At 48.8% G+C, this 18,744-nt stretch overlaps 6 protein-coding genes across 6 annotated transcripts; 3 read left to right on the top strand and 3 right to left on the bottom strand.

Annotated features, from left to right (window-relative positions):
* Window positions 1-905: 905 nt before the first annotated feature.
* Window positions 906-4,837, top strand: B0J16DRAFT_274315 (uncharacterized protein; the record flags this gene model as incomplete). Its single annotated transcript, XM_046123667.1, has 5 exons — window positions 906-1,179; window positions 1,233-1,285; window positions 1,334-1,756; window positions 1,957-2,179; window positions 2,232-4,837. The coding sequence occupies 5 exons, from the start codon at window positions 906-908 to the stop codon at window positions 4,835-4,837; spliced, it is 3,579 nt and encodes a 1,192-aa protein (XP_045978851.1).
* Window positions 4,838-5,531: 694 nt separating this feature from the next.
* On the top strand, window positions 5,532-8,014 carry B0J16DRAFT_182660 (major facilitator superfamily domain-containing protein). The gene has a single exon (XM_046122648.1). The coding sequence runs from the start codon at window positions 5,981-5,983 to the stop codon at window positions 7,730-7,732; it is 1,752 nt and encodes a 583-aa protein (XP_045978850.1). The 5' UTR covers window positions 5,532-5,980; the 3' UTR covers window positions 7,733-8,014.
* Window positions 7,741-9,427, bottom strand: B0J16DRAFT_182645 (Alpha/Beta hydrolase protein). The gene is made up of 2 exons (XM_046122647.1): window positions 9,223-9,427; window positions 7,741-9,095 (listed from the first exon to the last, which is right to left on the bottom strand). Exon 2 carries the CDS (start codon window positions 9,053-9,055, stop codon window positions 7,988-7,990), a length of 1,068 nt encoding a protein of 355 aa, XP_045978849.1. The 5' UTR covers window positions 9,056-9,095; window positions 9,223-9,427; the 3' UTR covers window positions 7,741-7,987.
* B0J16DRAFT_182606 (alcohol acetyltransferase) lies at window positions 9,428-11,565 on the top strand. The gene is made up of 2 exons (XM_046122646.1): window positions 9,428-9,836; window positions 9,889-11,565. Exons 1-2 carry the CDS (start codon window positions 9,800-9,802, stop codon window positions 11,232-11,234), a joined length of 1,383 nt encoding a protein of 460 aa, XP_045978848.1. The 5' UTR covers window positions 9,428-9,799; the 3' UTR covers window positions 11,235-11,565.
* A 43-nt stretch (window positions 11,566-11,608) lies between these two features.
* B0J16DRAFT_404206 (uncharacterized protein) lies at window positions 11,609-13,368 on the bottom strand (the record flags this gene model as incomplete). Its single annotated transcript, XM_046132775.1, has 1 exon — window positions 11,609-13,368. Exon 1 carries the CDS (start codon window positions 13,019-13,021, stop codon window positions 11,609-11,611), a length of 1,413 nt encoding a protein of 470 aa, XP_045978847.1. The 5' UTR covers window positions 13,022-13,368.
* Window positions 13,369-15,498: 2,130 nt separating this feature from the next.
* Window positions 15,499-18,261, bottom strand: B0J16DRAFT_404199 (uncharacterized protein). Its single transcript, XM_046132774.1, has 8 exons — window positions 17,993-18,261; window positions 17,793-17,826; window positions 17,482-17,743; window positions 17,303-17,429; window positions 16,915-17,159; window positions 16,652-16,865; window positions 15,845-16,596; window positions 15,499-15,794 (listed from the first exon to the last, which is right to left on the bottom strand). The coding sequence occupies exons 1-8, from the start codon at window positions 18,156-18,158 to the stop codon at window positions 15,768-15,770; spliced, it is 1,827 nt and encodes a 608-aa protein (XP_045978846.1). The 5' UTR covers window positions 18,159-18,261; the 3' UTR covers window positions 15,499-15,767.
* Window positions 18,262-18,744: the final 483 nt, after the last annotated feature.

Genomic DNA, 18,744 nt, shown 5'->3' with positions numbered 1-18,744 from the left:
AAGCCGTTTTTGGTTATGGAGAGTGTCAGAAGAATCAGATTATGATTAATGACAGGATGTGAATGACAAAATCCTCCCCACGCTTCTTAGAAAATTACACCGCTCTCATGATGTATGGTTACGCAATTCGTTGTTTGTAAGACGTTGGCAAGCATGGCGACATTTCTCCTTTTGGCGATACAGTAAGGCTGATGTCTCATCCGGCACTGTGGAACCCCTGTGTCAGCCTCAGCGTCGAAAATCCTTCACATCACCTGCATAATCTGAGGTTTCACAAAGCTCTTTCTTCGGTGGATGGATCAGCATTTCACCGACTTCTGCCGTATCCTTCGACTCGGAAATCGGCTCAAATTCCAGAAGGGGGTTGGTCAGCAATTGTGCAGACGCCAGAAATGAATGTGCCGAGATGCAAGATGACCTTTGCTTATCGTGGTACAGAGGATTATGGTGTAGAAGGTGATGGAAATCACAAGGAACTCGACTGACATAGGCTAGCTATTTGGATCCAAGTCTAAGCCTCAATCTTTTGCCACATTGGCGGAATAATCGTTATCTAGGCATGTGGGTAACAGAAGAATTGTCCTCTAAAGCTTCGGTTGCCAAAATAAAGTAACCTAAGAGCGGGTCTAACGTGGCATAAAATGACTAAACTATTTTATCTCTTAGGATTCCGGGGTCATTTCTTCTGACACACTGAGTATGAGGCTTGAAAAGCAGGTAGTCAGGAGGAGTCAGCTACGAGGCAGTTGTTGAGTCAGTTTCCTGGGGCAGGGTTAGGTGGATCAAAGTGTAGTGCAAGGTACCATATAAAACGTGCGCAAATCTTTCTCTATGGTTTGTCGACCCTGGATGTCTATACAATCATACTGCGAATAGCCTTTTATCGTTTGTTTGACATCTTCACCATGACAGTCAATGGTAAACCAGAGTATGGGAGGAGATTTATCCCCCAGATCCTTGATCGTCTTGCCTTGGCAGATCCAGACCGGATAGTTTATTCTCTTGCGTCCTTCCATGATGATCTACCAAGCTTTCGTGATATCACTGCTCGTGAGTTTACCAAGGCTGTCGACAAGACGGCGTGGTGGCTTCATGAACAGTTTCTCGCAACGAATGGGGCTTCTGAAGGAGATGCGAGTCTACTGTCAAAAGTCCAGGTTTTGGGCTACATTGGACCTCGTAAGTACCGATCGCCTGCCAAGGTATCTTCCGTCGGAATTCACAATCTCTAGACGACATTCGCCATGTCCTTTTAACATTTGGTGCCGTAAAGGCTGGTTGTGCAGTAAGTCAAGAGTGTGAAGTGGATCTATTCAACCATTAATCTCCTTAGGCCTTATTCCTGTCACCCAAGAACAATGTCACTGGCGCATTGGCTGTACTAAATGCATCAGACTGCAATATCTGGGTCAAGCCAAAAGAGCAGCCCATTTTACCTCTTCTAGAAGGGATTCTGCAAGAGAAGTACATGAAGATTCTTGAGCTCCCGAGCATCGACGAGCTTCTGGATACTGGGTCTACGGAACCCTTTCCCTTTCATAAGACGTTTGAGGCTTCCAAGAATGAGCCATTTTGTATTCTGCACACATCGGGCACCACAGGTGTACCAAAGCCAATTCTCTGGACTCATGCCTTGATTGGTACTATGGATGCCGTTCGACTGCTTCCGCCTACAGAAGGCGACGGCGGTTTAGCTCCTTGGATGGATAACTGGAACCCTGGAGATAGGATATACTCGTCCTTTCCCATGAGCCATGTAAGTGGGACCCATATCACCTCTAGGTACGTTACCTGGGTGGGTAACAGAAGAAATGTCGTCTAAGCCTTAGGCCACTAAAATAAAGTAGTCTAAATGCTTCTCTAAATTGGCATAAGATGACTAAAATATTTCGTCTCTTATGCTTATGACGGTCAATTCTTCTGATACCCTGCGGGTTACTAACTGGGCTTTCGCAGGGCGCCGGTGTGCTTATGGATATTGTCATACCGGCATTATGCAATCTGCATTGTATCCTCGGACCTCCAGGCGTTCTGCCCAATCTTGGATTGCTGGAGTCTCTTGCGGATCATGCCAAGATCGATATCTGGAGCATGGTTCCGTCTCTTGCTGATGAGTTGGGCGAGAACCCCGATGTGCTCGCCAAGTTCAAGCCTTCAAAGTTCATTTGTGCTTCAGGTGGTATGTGATCCGTCTGCCAAGGCACTTCGCACGCAGCTAACATTCATATCAGGTCCCGTTAGCCCGGCCATCGTATCCAAAGTCAATAAAGTGGTCAGAGTTCTCAACCTGACGGGCACTACAGAAGGCCTCTTTATCGGCAACCTCTGGGTGCCGAGAGAAGACTGGCACTGGTTCGCCTTCCATCCCTACTCAGGCTTTGAGTTCAAGGAAGTACAGCCTGGTATCTTTGAACATTGGGTCCATCGCAATGAGCACTGGGAGTTGTTCCAGGGCATTTTTCACACATTTCCCAACCTTGACTCTGTCAATCTGAAGGACCTCTACGTCCGACACCCTAAAAACCCTAATCTTTGGGCCTTTACTGGAAGAAGTGACGATGTCGTCGTGCTTTCCAACGGCTACAAGATATCGCCTCTAGATACAGAGGCTCTTGTGACAACTCATCCAGCAATTGAAGGTTGCCTCTTGATTGGCTCTGGGAAGCCGCAAGCAGGTCTGCTCATCGAGCTGAAAGACCCTTCGGAGAGGAACAACGAGCTCTTTGACAGTATCTGGGCAATAGTCGAGAGGGCGAATAACTCCACCTTCCAAAAGACCCGTATTCAGAGGGAGTACATTGCCTTTGCAGAGGTCGATAAGCCATTCATCCGCACTGACAAAGCGACGATCAAGCGTCGTGCGACGTTGGACCTGTACGCGGACTTTATCGAGCGCTTCTATAACTCAAGAAATGAGGAAGTGGAAGACGAAGACTTTGATAAATTCTCAATTGACACCACGTCGAATGAGACTATTTTGAACTCTGTGACTCAAATCATGCGGTCGGTCCTCCCCGACGTTGAGGACTTCTGCCCTGAAGAAGATGTGTTCGATCTCGGATTGGACTCTCTTCTTGTCGTTCGAGTCATCAGGATCATTCGCGCTGTCACGGGGCTCGAGGAGCAGCTTGCTCCGCGACACCTGTACGCGTACCCGACTCTGGAAGAGTTCTCTTCGCAGCTCGCAAAGATCCTGGAGGAGGAGAAGCTGAAGAAGGCTGCTACACTTGATGCTTCCAATTGCGAGGCCTCAGCTGCGATCAGCGGCACGAGCACTCCCAAGAATGCCGATTTGGACAACCTGAAGAGGCTCATTGCCGAGCGCAAGCGACGCCTCGGCGCGAAGATGAACCCATTCGATGTTGTCAATCCCAATCACTACATGGGTCTCAACTTCTACTTTGCCCTTCGGCCGGGTGTCAGCTTTGAAGAGATTTTCGCCAAGCTGCAAAATGGCCTCGCAAGGGCATTTGAGATCATCCCCGAGCTTGATGGCAAGATGATGCTTGCTTCGGAGCACGAATTCGGCTACAAGAAAGGCGAATATCGTATCACCGTCCCTTCTCAATCGGCGGCTGTACCTAGGCAGCTTGTTTACAAAGACTTGTCCAAGGTTCTTCCATCATTCCCCAAAATGCGTGAAGCTGGATTCTCGCCTTCTCTATTTAGCGACGAGTTGGTACTAGATTGTCCGCCTTTTCCTGCCATGCCTGCTGATATCTTGGTCGCTCAAGCCAATTTTGTTGATGGCGGATGTATCTTGGCTACCAACTTCATTCACACATGCCTTGATGCTGTTGGTGTTATGGTGGCAGTGAAAACATGGGCCGAATGCTGCAGATATCTTGAGGGAGATGAGACAGCCACTTGCGACTGGTTTGACCCTGAGAGCTTCAATCACGACTTGCCCGAGATTATCTGGCAGGAAGCTGGCTATGCCAAGCCTGCTGAGGAGGTTGACCCGGGTACCTGGGGTTATTTGCCATTTCCTGAAAAGATCTCAGAAGTCAGGGCTCAACAAAATGGTGTTGGACGTTCGTCGCTACCTGCAGCACCCATGTTCAAAACTCAGCCTGTCTGGCCAGCAGCTCCTAGTGATCGATCGTTGAACACTACCGTGTTCCTTCTTTCTGGCGAGAGCATTCACAAGCTCAAACAAGAAGCCCTGGCAGACCCCAATGCAAAGAAGCTCTCAACATCCGTCATTGACGTCGTGCAGGCGTTCTTTTGGCGCGCTTCAATCAGATCGCGCTACAGAGTAGCCAAGGAACATCGCGGTCAATCATTCGGGCCTGAAGAGTTGTCGATCTTAGAGATGCCAATTGATGGCCGCCCATATTTCTCATCCCATCTGCCATCGTCTTATATGGGCAGCTTGCTCATCATGAACCGACCGACCATGCCAATTGAGACGCTCTGCGCGCCTGATACGAGCGTCGCGCAGATTGCAGGTGTAATTCGTGAATCAGCGACGAGAATTACGCCTCGTTTGGTCCATGACACTTTTACTCTCCTCCAATCGATGTCTGACTACAGCAAGCCGGCAACAGCAAACATGGGCCTTGAGCATATGAACGCTATGATATCCAACATGATGTTATTCCAAACTAGTGATGTTTCATTCGGCGACTCTTTCTTTGCGGGTGGTAGCCCTGAGGCTATGATACCACAAATCGAGAGAGGTCACAGAAGATTCAGGTTCTTGGTCATTTCTCCACTGAGAAAGAACGGCGGGGTAGAACTGGTTATGGGCACTCTACCTGAAGAATTGAAGATGCTTATGAGTGATGAGGAGTTTACCAAGTATGCAGTGCTCCTCGATCACAAGACTGGATGATTACTTTGTGGTGCAAGCCGACAAATTGTTTTATTTTCTTACCTATGTTTGAGCCGTCTTAGAGAATGGGCAGGATGAGGTGGGGTTGGTGCGACAGAGCACTATACACGAGCGCTGTGGCAGATTCTTCAGGGCATGTACCCGCTGTAACCTACGCCATACTACTGCAAGCATTCTCATTGACTGCACTAGATGAAACTCGAGATTCTGACAATACATACTCTGCCATAAATAATGTCAGAAACATCCAATGGGGTCGCCAAGTTCGTACGATGCCTTGATCAATCCTTTCCATGTCTCTCATGTGCCTGATTGTAGCTCTTGTACAAGCGTCAGGAACATGCTGATGGAATGGAGAATAGAGGCTCTAACCATTCCATTCCACGTGGACCTTGTCGGCCAGCAAAGCTCTCGACCAACATCCCAGCCAACCCTAATGTGCTCACGGCGTCTACGGAGGAGCAGATGCACCCATAAGCACACCTCTTGCCCATACTAAACTTGGCTACCGAAGCGGGACGGCTCGCCAAAGGTCCCAGGGGTCCATCAGCCGCAGATGAGCCCTCCACTAACGTGCTCGAATGAGAGCAACATGGCGTAGAGCAAGTTTACCCCCAGCTGAGTGGGTATCAGAAACACATTCCCCTGGGGCTTAGGGCGCCGAAGTAAGATAGCCTAAATGTTAGTCTAAGTCATTTCGTCCTTTAGGCTCTCAGCGGTCAATTCTTCTGGTATCCTGACGAGCAATCTCGAGGTCTGCGAGGAAGCGTGGGTGCTTACCACAAACAGCTCGACTCAGTCTTGCACAGGCGAGACAAGTGAGAGCTTCTTCACTGACCAGAGACCCCGGGTACCGAGTCGCTGGACGAGACTTGTTGGTCGTCGGTGATGATGAGAGAATTTGAGCAAAATGTTAATTGGTTGGTCTCAATCAGGCCCTATCAGGATCTCAGTGTCAGACTACAGTACAGCGCATGTTACACTTTGCAGTGAATTGTTGGCCGAAAGGTAATTTCTTCTAAGATCAGGTACCTTTTGGAGTCATCATCCTGTTCTAGTTCTCTTCTTTATAATTGACCCTTTCCCGTCCATTCTGTAACGCCTATCCTTCTTCAGTCATCTTCCAGCGGTCCAATTGCCAAAATGTCATTCGCACCTCCGCCCGATTCCGATACGAAAGCCCTCCATCGAGTACACGAAGCTCCCCATGATGGCCCCGACCGAGACACCGAAGGCTCTTCCAGCGATGATGTCGTCGATGCGAATTTCCAACATGGCGTGCAGAACATTGAAGCCGTCACCCTCTCCTGGTCCAAGACATCTCTTCTGATCGCATTCGCACTCATCTGGCTCGTCTACTTTGTTCAAGGACTGGTAGGAGGAATCAGCGGTGCTCTACTCCCATATGTCACGTCCGACTTCGCGATGCATTCCCTTACACCCACTACCAGCGTCATGAGTTCGGTCATTGGAGGTGTCACCAACTTGAGTATTGCGAAGACTCTTGATATCTTCGGTCGGCCACAAGGCTTCCTCTTCTGCGCTACGCTGGCCACTCTCGGACTTATCATGTCGGCTGCTTGCAACAACGTCGAAGCCTACGCCGCCTCGCAGGTCTTTTACACTGTCGGCATCAATGGAGTTGGATACAGTCTCAGCGTCTTCATCGCGGATACTACCTCCCTTCGCAATCGAGGTCTTATCCAGTCGATATGTGCATCCCCCAACATCATCACTGCCTGGCTTGGTGGTCCAATCTCAACATCGTTTCTGAATGGGCCAGGATGGCGTTGGGCTTTTGGCATGGAGTCAATACTCGTACCTGCTGTCACTATTCCATTGTTCTGTCTCTTCAACTTCCACTACCTCAGAGCCAAAAGACAAGGACTCATTCCTGAAAGGCAGTCTCATGGCTCGATGATCAATGCGACCAGGTACTATGTCCGCGAGTTCGATGTCATCGGCCTTCTCAGCCTCTCAGCAGGAGTGGCTCTCTTTCTTCTTCCCTTTAATTTATATACTTTGCAAGCAAAAGGCTTCGGCTCTGCCATGATCATTTGCTTCTTCGTCTTCGGCATTCTTTTGCTAATCTCTTTTGGGTTTTGGGAAATGCGCTTTGCGAAGGTGTCTTTTATCCCATGGCAATTTCTTCTCGATCGTACTGTTGCCGGAGCCTGTCTGGTATCGTTCACACTGTTCTTCAGTTATGGGTGCTGGGGGCTTTACTTCACGTCCATACTTCAAGTTGTCAATGACTTGAGCGTCACGCAGGCCAGTTACATCATGTCAACATACACTGTCGGGAGCTTTATTTTTGCCATCTTCATCGGCTGGTTCCTGTCACGCACTGGAAACTTCAAGGCTGCAACTATGTACATGGCGATTCCTCTCGCTACTCTTGGCACCGGCCTGATGATACACTTTCGTCAGCCCGACCAGAGCATTGGCTACATCGTCATGTCTCAACTGATTATCGCTTTCGGAAGCGGCTCCATCATGATCACCGCCGAGATCGCCATCCTGGCCGCTGTGAATGAACAACAGTACTTTGCCGTGGCTATCGCTCTGGTATCCATGTGCTCAAATATCGGACAGGCTGTTGGTCTTACAGTTTCATCGGCGATCTGGCAAGACGTCATCCCACGGAAGCTGGCTGAGTATCTCCCAGCAGAGGATCTCCCCAATCTGCCAATTATCGCTGCGGATATTGTTACTCAACTTTCTTTCCCGGTCGGATCGCCTACCAGGCTGGCAATCCAGCATGCTTACGGTGACGCTCACCGACTTCTATTTATAGCAGGTACTGTGGTCTGGGTTATTGGGTTTGGTGGTACAATGATGTGGAAGAACATCAACATTAAGAACATCAAGCAAACGAAGGGGCGTGTCGCTTGAACGAGGTGGGGTTTCCTATACCGACGGAGGATTCAGGCAGCATTAGTGGTTTCCGTTACAAGATGGGACGAAATTATTTAGTCATTTTATGCTAATCTGAACTATATTTAGGCCTTTATCTTGGCTGCCTCAGACTCTTTCTTCTAAACCATTTCATCTTGTACTTGGCTTTCTGGATAAGAGACTAGAGATTACAGTGATACTGTGCTGTTACATCTTATCTAACTATACAGAAACTCCATTTAGCCATTATTCCTACATGTCTGCAATAGACTTTGACTTGCTCTCAGTAGTCAAGACCCTCTTGAACCAATTGGCCTTCGTTCTGTTTGCGATACTAATGAGCGGGATTTCTGGATCATCCATCATGTCAAATCCATGAAAGGCTCCTGGCCAGATATGAAGCTCGGCAGTTGATCCTGATTGCCACATGCTGGTAGCATAAGCAACAGCAACATCACGAAACACTTCGCACTCTCCAGCGTCGATGTAAGCCTGTGGCAGGTTCGAGAGATCAGTCTCTCTGGCTGGTGCTTGATAGGGAGTAACCTTGTCGGATCCCCTGTCATCTCCAAGAATGTGGTCCCAGATAGCTCGAAGCCATGTCGTAGGAGCTGGGTTCCCGAACTCGAACTGCTGGTCTGCCAGACTCTCGCAGCGATCATCCAGTAGAGGGGAGTAAAGCATTTGTGCTTTGATGGGAATTGCAGGGCACTTCCTATCCCGTGCCATGAGGCATGTGGCAGCTGCTAGAGCGCCACCACCAGAAACACCGAAAATGACAATGGCAGCCGGATCAATTCCCAGGGTCTCAGCATGCTCTGAAACCCACACAAGGCCAGCGTAGCAGTCCTCAGCAGGGCCAGGTGCTCGAGTCTCGGGAGCAAGACGATGCTCGGCAGAAACAACAACACAGTCGATTCCAGCGAGAAGGTCAATCACTTGCGACAAGGCAGTGAATCTATCCCCCGAAACCATGCCTCCGCCATGTATATGATACAATACTGGACGAGGTGCTTTTACTGGGTCTTTGGGTGAGAACACCGAAAGAATGACTTCGTTATTGCCAGGACCCTTGACAGATTGCTCAGCATGGGTCAGGTGAGGTTGGTCTTTGAGAATCGTCTCAGCATTGAAGGTGTGAGAGCCATGAGGACATTCTTGGTCACCCGCGGCGACACCACGCATCAGGTCCAGGCTGAAGTCCTCTGGAAGCGAGGCATAGTCGAGCATTGGTGCCAGTACAGGGTCGTAGCAGGGACGAGGTATCTTGATTCTCTCGTCAAGCTTCACAGCTTGAGAGTAGGGATGTGGGTAGTTCATAGCTGGGAAGGTTCAAGGATTGAGACAAAGTTTTGTTGGACTGGAAAAGCTTCAAGTTAGTGCTGGATTGTTTGCTCTCTAACGAAATGAAGCTGTTAAATCTTCCCGTCACATGTCACTTGTATAGTCCGTGAGCAAAAATGAGCCCTTACTAAGCCATGTCGTACAATATCTGTGATTCGCAACCCGAGCAACTCACTGGATCGCCACAATTACCCAAATGAGCAGGTCGTTGAGACTGTTTGTCACCGCATGAGAAGTTTTGAGGCCGTTCTGCTGACCTTGCGGAACACATCCAACCCCCACCTCTTACAGGGCTGAGCAACGAACAGGCCAAGCCAAGAGTCGTAGAGGAGCGGAGGATTCATCTCAACTCTGTGTGCGCGATATTTCCCAATCTTACTTTATGTGGTCGCACAGGGCTGGGGGCTTGTAAGCAATTACATCTATTTCTCCGATCTTCCGGATGCCGAGCAATGCTGACTGTGTCTACTCCGGGCACTGTGAGGACGATATGCCGGTTGCAGAAGATGGTGTCAGTAAGACAAACCTCATGTCTATCATAGGGCCTGGCATTACATGTGACGCTTTCAGACGGCTGTCAAGGCAGGTTGATCACTTGTGAGGAGTCTAATACTCGAATTGAATCTTACCCAGATAACTCCATCGTTTATATAAGGCTATAATAAAGTCATTTGCTGGTGTTGGCTATCGACATGATATTAGTGTGAAGGTAAAGCAAAGATGGCTGAACATCAATTGCCAAAGATCCGCCCCCTAGGTACTTCTCCATTCCCGCACGTCAACGCATGAATCGACTAACTTTCTGATAGGTAAACTGGAAGAGGTTGCTGCTGCGGCGCATCACATAGACTTCTTCACCAACTGCGGTTTTTCAGCTCACTACAAAGCCTCACGGCCCTCAACTGAGCTTGACCTTGAGTCGTTGGTACTCAAAGCCGTATCCCAAGTGCTTCTACAGCATCCTATCCTTTTTGAAATTCCAGTAGTACCAGAAACCGAGAGGCCTTACTGGGGTCGCTTGGGATCCATCGATTTGAAGCAGGTTGTGTCTTTCGTCCAGCGAACTCAACCTCTGTCTTCCGGTTCTCAGACTGACGACGAACTTGACTCACTGCTCGAGGAGCGGCATAACACAAGTTTCAAAGCTGGCTATGGCACACTGCCAGTTTGGCGATTGATCGTACTGCAAGATTATGACTCGCAAAATGGTTTTACAGCATGCTTCATCTATCACCATTCTTCGTGCGATGGGACTAGTGCTCAGATCTTCCAAGACGCGTTCCAGAAAGCTCTCTGTGACATCTCTTCCAATTTCGGGGACATGAAGGCTGAGCAGATCATTTTCTCAAATGACGACCCTATCTCTGCGTCACTCGACGAGCTTCACCCTCTGCCGCTACCTGAAACCCCAGCCCAACCAGATGCCGCAGGCGTGGAGGAGTGGAGGGGCAGTCCAGTCACTATTCCGTGTAAGACACGTTACAAGTCCCTGTCATTCCCGGTACACGTTCTACAATCTTTTGCCCAGGAGTGCAAAAGGAACAAGACCACAGCCACAGCAACTCTTCCTGCCCTTGTAGCCAGGATGCTCTACGACTCTCTTCCTTCGACAACAGAGGTTTTGACATGTAATCTACCCGTTAGTCTACGCTCCGATCTTCCGCCAAAGCAGGTTGATGGCGTGATGGGTAACTTCATCGATGCTTTCAAGGTGCAGCTTCTTCGTTCGGACTTGGATCAGGATGGTACCTTTTGGAAACATGCCAAGGAGATCCAAAAAGCCACGCGACGGTACTTTGCAAATACTTCACCTTCCGGTGAACCATATGCGAACGTCGCTGTCATCAAACTCATTCCCGACATCAAAGCGTTTCTTGCTAGTTCTGTTGGTAACCCACGTGGCGAGTCCTTCGAAGTTTCCAACTTGGGAACTTTCCCACAGTCCAAGAATCTCCAAGGAGATAGCAGTCCATTCTGGTACCGAGGAAAGCTGCAGCTGAGTCGATGTGCCTTTGCTCCTGGGGCTCCGTTGGTGGTCTGTGTGATTGACAATGAGGAATCTGTCGGTTTTGGGTTCACCTGGCAAGCTGATATTGGTGATGATGAGGTTGTTGAGAACGTCATTGACAAACTGAGGAATTATTTTACCACCTAGGATAGTCGCCAGGGTACCAGGAGACTTAGCCGCCACGGGTATACAAGATAAAATACCTACATTATTTATTTTATGCTAGCTTCAAGAGTAGAGCTTAGACTATTTCATCTTAGCAGCCTAAGCTTTGAAGGACATTTCTTCTGTTATCCGCCTGTTAGTTAATATATAGCTTGTTTTCTTACATTCTACACTGTCCATATTGCAAACGCACACTCATTGAAGAGCCGATTGAAAAACAGTTCAGAATTTATCAAGGCGACAAGAGCCTATGGTGCATTCTACGAAAATATAGACAGCATTGAGGGCGCCAAAGTTAAGCAGCCTACTCTAGGTGCTGCTCTAAATGGCACATCTTGTTCAAGATATCTCCTTTTTCAATCTCCCATCTGTTGATACGCACGCAACTCATCCTTCTCCTTAGGACTTAGAAGGCTGGCCCATGTAAACGCCAGATTTTCGTCATAATTACCAACTTGTGTAAAAGCATTTGCAATGTAGCTAGCGCAAGATGGTCCATATACCATTTCCATTCTCAGTAACCGGTCATCATCCCAGATGTTCAATCCCAAACGCCTGAATGGGCGAAACAACAACCCCTCAGTTATATAACGACTGTTTCGAGAAATCAATATATTTGGGGACCGTGCAGCACCCTCGCCGGCAAACATCAATCTATAGCAGTGACCAAGGAAAGTTCTTGAAGGGGGCGGTTGACGAATGACTGTGGTTGGCCACGTAAATCTTGTATCTTCGTGCTTTGGCCGCGGTAATTTCAGATGCCCCCCTTTCAATGGCCGAAGGCCAGTATCGTAAAAGACCCTTAACCCGTTGCGGCCTAAAGCAACGTCTCCGACAGAAGAGCTTTCGTCAGGCACTCCTTCCAAAGATGCCACATATATCGCTGCCGTTGACAGCGGCTCCCATGAAAAACAGACTTCGGGCTTTTCATAGTCTATGTGGGCTTGGTAAGTTTTATTCATTCCACGTATGGCTTCAATGTCGTCTGGTGACCAGGCAAGTCGACCTTCTTGGACAGCATTGTTCAGTTCATAGCGAAGTTGGAGACTACAAAAACCATGCAGGATGTGCTGGTACTCATAGTATGAAACTTCACCACCAACATCAAACTTGTAAGAGCTTCCCAAATATCGTGTATCCGATAATTTCCGAATAAGATGCTGGGGCTGGGTGGCTTTGATGCGATCATGGAAAAAGTGAAAGCATTCATCCGTTAAAGCCACGATCTTCCTGATAAGACACAGCATCTCACGCGTAGAGAGAGCTTGATCACCGCCTGTTACGTCTTGAAGTCGAATAGTTGGTAAACATGACGGTGGTATCAACGTCACGTGTGGGTAGACAACTATTGGTGTCTTGGTCGGCATAACGTATTTGAGAGTAAAGGACGTGAGGTTTTCCGCCACCGGATTCGTCGAAGAGCAGGATCTGACAAGGGCGATTAGGCGCAGAATATGCGACACCCATAGCGTGGTGCTCGCTTCCCACCGGTCAAAGAAGCCTTCGTCTACCCCAGTACTGATACCCGGGTGATCAAGAATCACTCCACACCACGAGTCGAGAATATGTTCGAGAATCGCTGCGCCTAGGGAGCCGTTCAGGAAATGAAAAACTCTCGGAGAAGCCCGGGCTATATTGTAAAGACTCCCAAGGTCGGGGAGGTTCCGCAAGACTGGAACAAGAAGCTCTGCTGGGAGCGTTTCGAAAAGGTCCATCACAGGTGATCGTGGGCGGGTGGTGGAGCCGTCAAAGGTGTATCTGGGGTTCATTAGATCAGCGGTACTGGAAGTGGGTGCAAGAGATGCCACCGGGAGACAAGCAAGACTTTATGTCTGGTGGAAAAGCTTATTTTAGGGCACATATCGTAACTTTCAGCTTTTTCGTGTAAAAACTAAAACGGAATCTTGTGGCGCCCTGGCTTATTATGGCTGGAGTCCTGCGTTTATTATAGAAACCTTACGTGGAGGATTGCAAAGTACTTACTTAGCAGAAGCAGTAGATTTGTCACTCGGGCGGACGACAGGATGTGGCTTCATGTGGGACGCAGCTAGATGAGCATTCAACGTAGCCTGTGATGATGACAGAGTTTGTCGTAGTGATACGATAATGATTGAGGGCCCATACCATCCAATCTACATTTTATGTAAAGGAAGTGAATCAGAGCTTCCTGACCCACATTACGCAGGCAGACATCTGCCTAGACCTTCGGTTCTTCACTTCACCGGACCATCATTAGGCGCCGTGAGTTGCTTATCCTCCTCCTTTCGCGGTTTCCATTCTTCCCAGAATTACTCAACTCTATATCGTCCTTGCCGTCCCCGCCACGGGGCGATAAACAAGGAGATATTTAATTCTCATCATGCTGTACTATAGTGTCTCAACCAATGAAGTAAGCCTTGTTTGCTGATTTGAAGGGGAAGGCAGGTAGGCACATGTTGACCCGAGTCCCGGCAGCGACAAACTTGTTCAAAACGGACAAGAAGATGGGAAGGTCTGCAAGAAAGAAATGTTGGAAGTCTTAAAAAGGTTGAATGGCTAGAGTCTGGAGATCTTCCAAGTTTAATTGTAGGCCCATGTGTCGCGGTCGGAGATACTTAACAAGTCTCGTCGTCGATCCTCTTTCTCTTCCTGGTACGAGTCTCTTCAGCCGCTGCCTCGGCCTCTCTGGTAGATATAAGGTCCTACATAGGTTATTAGCTTATGAATCTTTGCTAGCGTAGACTATACATACCTTCAAAATCGGACAGACCAGGGGGCGGTCGCTACGATAGCCAAGATGCATCTTCAAGATAACTAGCCTCTTGGCCACAGAGTGGCAGGCTCGGTACCTATAAGGTATGTAGTCCTCCGAAGCAACCCGCACAGTCTTATAGTCTCTTATAGTCGGAGACTGTGTCGGGAAGCTTCGAATATGCTACACCTTCAAGCTCCTGCTTAAGCTCGACGTCTTCTTCTGCTTCCTCTGACATGGGGCGCTAAAGCTCATCGAAAGTAGCATTTTTATAGTCTAAAAGCTATCAGTTAATAGGTTTGTAGCTACCGAGATAAGGTATACATACCGAAAGAAGGTGGCTCTGGGTCAGGCTGAGGCTCCGGCTTCCCAGACAGGCACAAGCTGGTCCTCGAGAACAGGGGCAGGAAAGACTGGCACCAAGATGCGGCTGCCGCATCTGTGATGGTGATCAATGGGACAGAGCGCTCCATCTCAGGTAAGTAGTATGGGATGATTGGACGTGAAACTTCTTGCCAAGCGGGATGAATTTATCTGAGGGTCCAAATCGTTGAAAAGGATGAGGAGAAGGATGAAGAGGACAGCGGACTCAAAGACGTCATCGATATTGATTGTGAGATGCATCTTTTGGCTGTTATGATGATTTGAGTGGTTTTGTGATCTGTTGATGTTGGTGGAAAGAAGAACTAAACAAAAACTGGAAGGAAGTAAGGAAAATGACATCTTGATTGTGGCCCATGATCATCACTGACTTCTCACGTGCTGCAACTGAGAAGCTGAGGTGGACACTGGTGAGGAGTCACCCGTCAGGGTGTCAGAAGTAGACAAGCCCAGATGTCATTGGTATAGGTGCATGTAGTGATGCAAATACCCGTTGATTGTGCCCAAGGGCCTCCATACAATAAACTTGTCTGAATCACCTAAACCTTGACAATGACAGTGCAGATTCTTCTGTTGTAACTAACCAAATTCTAATTGGCCCTCAAGTCAGTCGGTCGCTCTTTCCTCCGATACAACGAAATCGCAAATCTATGGTTGCCTGGCAACTCAGGCTATAGTGCCTTTTCTTCATGAACGCAATCAGGGAAATTGAATCAAGCACCGACTATCCCTCACCACCAAAATGGCGCTCATCACCATCACAGCCTCAGATGGCTCCCGTGTCTCAGTGCCGGTCTTTCCTGCCCCAGTTTCTGAGGACCAGCTTGTACCTGTGTGGGAGGTGTTTCCGCCCGAAGAGCCAGAGCCTGCTCCTGAGCCAGAGCCAGGGCCACCTTCTTTCGGTATGTATACCCTATCTTGGCAGCTACAAACCTATTAACTAATAGCTTTTAGACTACAAGAATGCTTCTTTCGAGGAACTTTGGGCCCACCTCATCAAGGAAGGAGAAGAAGAAGATGCCAAGCTCAGACAGGAGGCTGAAAGCAAATTCAAGTCAAAGCTTTGAAGGTCCGTACCCTCCGCGCTAGTCGACACTCAATAGTTAACAGCATGGACAGAGACCTATATCTACTCGAGAAGCTGATGAGGACAGCGGCGAAGAGCCACCTGCGAGCACGACGAAGAGAGCCTGGAGCGGTTCCATCATGCGGAATCAATTTGAGACCGGGGAAAGACAGTGATTGATACGTTGCTAGTCTAATACAATCCACCGGTGAAACAACTATACATTGATACCTGTCCATAATGCATATGACCTCTTTAGCCCACGGGTGCTGTTTTGTTGAATACACCATTGCGGACATCTACGGATCTGCTACTGTCCAAGCCTATGCATATCTCCTTATCCCTGCTTGATAAGATCTGCAGCCTGAAGATGTTAGTGAAATGACATTCAAGAAACCAGTGCGCGATACTTACCTTCTCAGCCATAGCATATACGGTGGTCATGGTGTGCGTTGCGGGCAGAAGAGGAATGATACTAGCATCCACGATCCTCAGGCCAGAAACACCGTGCACGCGGAGCTTCTGATCAACTACACCACCCTCGCTTCGGCTTCCAATCTTGCATGAACCAGCAGGATGGAAGAGAGTGGAAGCACCCGAGCGGACAAACTGTTCGATATCGCTGTCACTTGTGACGTTCGCGCCGGGGACAATCTCGAAGGGTCCGAGAGACTTGATGGAGGGTGTGTCGGAAAGCTTTCGAGCAAATCGGACACCTTCGATAAGCAGGGTGACGTCAAGGGGATTCTTGAGAAGCTCAGGGTTGGCTTCAGGGGAGTCGAAAATGCTGGACGACTTGGCCTTGACGGATCCTCGAGAGTATGGGTGTTGAAGGCCGAGGATTGCGGCACCGTCGCTCCAGATTATCTCGAGCATGGCCGAGTTGGTGTCCAGAAGCTTGTCGTTGAGAACCTTTTGCTGCTTCTTGTAGCCCTTGACGACCTCGGAAGGTGTGCCTGAAGGGAGGAACTCGGCGCCGTCTTGGCCAGCGGCTTGCTTGTGGATGTCGGCAGCAGAGCTGGTGTAGTTGGAAAGAGGCAAGAAAAGCAAGAAGTCTCCGGTGGGAGACGTGTAAGGACCTTGCTTCTTGTTATCGTATAGAGCGTGAGCTTCAGCGGCGAAAGTGGCGTTGCTCGTCAGTGAGCCTGTTTGCACAGTGGCATTAACTGTATACGGTCAGTTCATACTCTTTCGTCAAGCTTAAGGTCCTGTGGAACTCACTGGTGCTGATAACTGCGAGAAAGACGTGGTCGTGGAAGTTTTGGCCAACGGCAGGGAGATCAACGACAACAGGGACATCGATGCTAGACAGCAGAGCTGGGTCACCGATACCGGAGACCTGCAAGATCTGAGGAGTGTGGATTGAGCCAGCGGCAAGAATAACTTCCTTCTTAGCCTTGACTGTCTGTCGCTTACTGTCTCGGCTTGTTGCAAACTGTTGAATCGATCAGTTCAGAGGTATACACAAGCGCAGTGAGAAATACCTCGACTCCAGTAGCCTTGACAGATTTTCCGCTCTTCTTGGTGAGAACACGAGTAACTTGGTGACCAGACAGCAGCTGGAGATTCTTGCGACTGGAAACGGCGCTGTAGTAATCCTGAGCAGAGGAGCGCGCAACAGTCTTTGGGTTGATGTTGTGGGGACAGAAGTATCCTCCAATGGCGTTTCCGTTAGCTTGATCGAGAGCGACATTGATATCTAGTTCACCAGCGGCCTGTACGAAGTTCTCTGAATAGGATTGTCAGTTTTGATAAACTGTAAGGAATAGTTGAACTGTTCAACTTGAACAAGGCGTGATCTGTAGCTGCTCTAAGGCTTAGGGCGCCAAAATAAGTAGCCTAAGTCCAGTCTAAGCTTGCATAAGGACTTACTCGTGGTAGGCCAGAAGAAAGGCGAATATGTAGAGTGGATGAAGCCATTCGAGCCATGTGCAGCGGGATCGACGGTGACTCCATACTCCTTCTTGATTTCAGCAGTCGGTGGAGTAAACTTCTCGTTCTGCATCACATGTCAGATATTGCAATCGCCAGAATATCACAAGATCTCTTACCTTCTTGAAGTAGGGGAGAAGTGACTTCCACTGCCAGTCGCCGTTGCCGAGGGTTGCCCATCGGTCATAATCCGATTTTGATCCACGATCGTAGACCATACGGTTGAGTTTGGTCGATCCGCCGACGACCTTGCCAAGGGGAGCTGAGATGTTGCGGCCGTTTAAGGATTCAGTTGCGGGATAAGTAAGGTTCCAGTCGTATTTGGTTCCTACAGCTCCGCCAGCAAGGCCTGGAATGGTCATGTAGTCTTCATTTTTGTCGCTGTTATGTTGTCAGAGCAGAAGAAGTTGACAAGATAGTGGTTTCTTACAAGTCACCAGCTTCAATAACAAGAACTGTCACGGCTAATTCACATCAGTCAGTTCCCGCCAATGTCAGAAGAATTGGCCGCCGGGAGAATAAGAGACGAAAGAATTAGATCACCTTAGGCTAGCTTAGACTAGCATTTAGGCTACTTTATTTTCATGTCTTAAACTTTAGAGGATAATTCTTCCATGTCGGGAGTCATACCAGGATCTTCAGTCAGTCGGTTTGCAACAGTGAGACCTGACGCTCCTGCACCAACAATAATATAGTCGTACTCGGCACGTAGTTTGGTGTCCTCAGGGTTCGGGTAGGCAGATGCGACCTGCAGGCCGCTGAAGACAGCCAGGGCGAAAGCCTGGAGACGAGGCATGGTTCAAAGAGCAACTCGAATGAGCGACAGGTTAAAGAGAGTGTGGTCTGTTCCTAGCAGTAAGTGCCAATGGAGCTGCCCATTGTAGAGGCGCAGACGCGATCTGTCCCCTCTTATACTGTATATAACATCCATGTCGCAATGTCACATCATCTATCGGGATATCAAGCCGTGTAACCAATAATTGCTGGGCAAAGACGTTCGTTTCCCGCATTCATTTGCCGAGACTGCAAGTTAAATTTCCCCCGTTTCAAAAACAGGAACCAAAAAAGCTGCGTCTCAGAGGGGAGCTATCGCCGCAAACCTTGTTCATAAAACGTGTTTCTGTTGATCGGAGCATGGAGGGCAGAATCCCGATTGGTTGTGCAACAGATTAGCCTTTCGGGCCACCCTGACTTCGCATCGCCTGATAAGGATTGAAGAGCCGATCGGTAACATATTGATTGCAGATATTGTAAGCAACTGTAATCATTTTTCTGTCTCAAGTGGGATGAAATGAGGAGAAGTGGGTTGAGAGCCGAATCTACCGAGGTGAGCTAGGCAGTAGGCAGTTGAATCCAGATCTGAGAAATGCAAGGGCAAGATC

This window comes from Fusarium flagelliforme (assembly GCF_020744385.1).
Source record: "Fusarium flagelliforme strain FIESC 12 MPI-CAGE-AA-0113 chromosome Unknown B0J16scaffold_7, whole genome shotgun sequence".
In the NCBI taxonomy this organism is placed as follows: Eukaryota; Fungi; Ascomycota; class Sordariomycetes; order Hypocreales; family Nectriaceae; genus Fusarium; species Fusarium flagelliforme.
The sequence above is the reverse complement of the archived record's forward strand: the minus strand, read 5'-3'. Positions and strand labels throughout refer to the sequence as shown.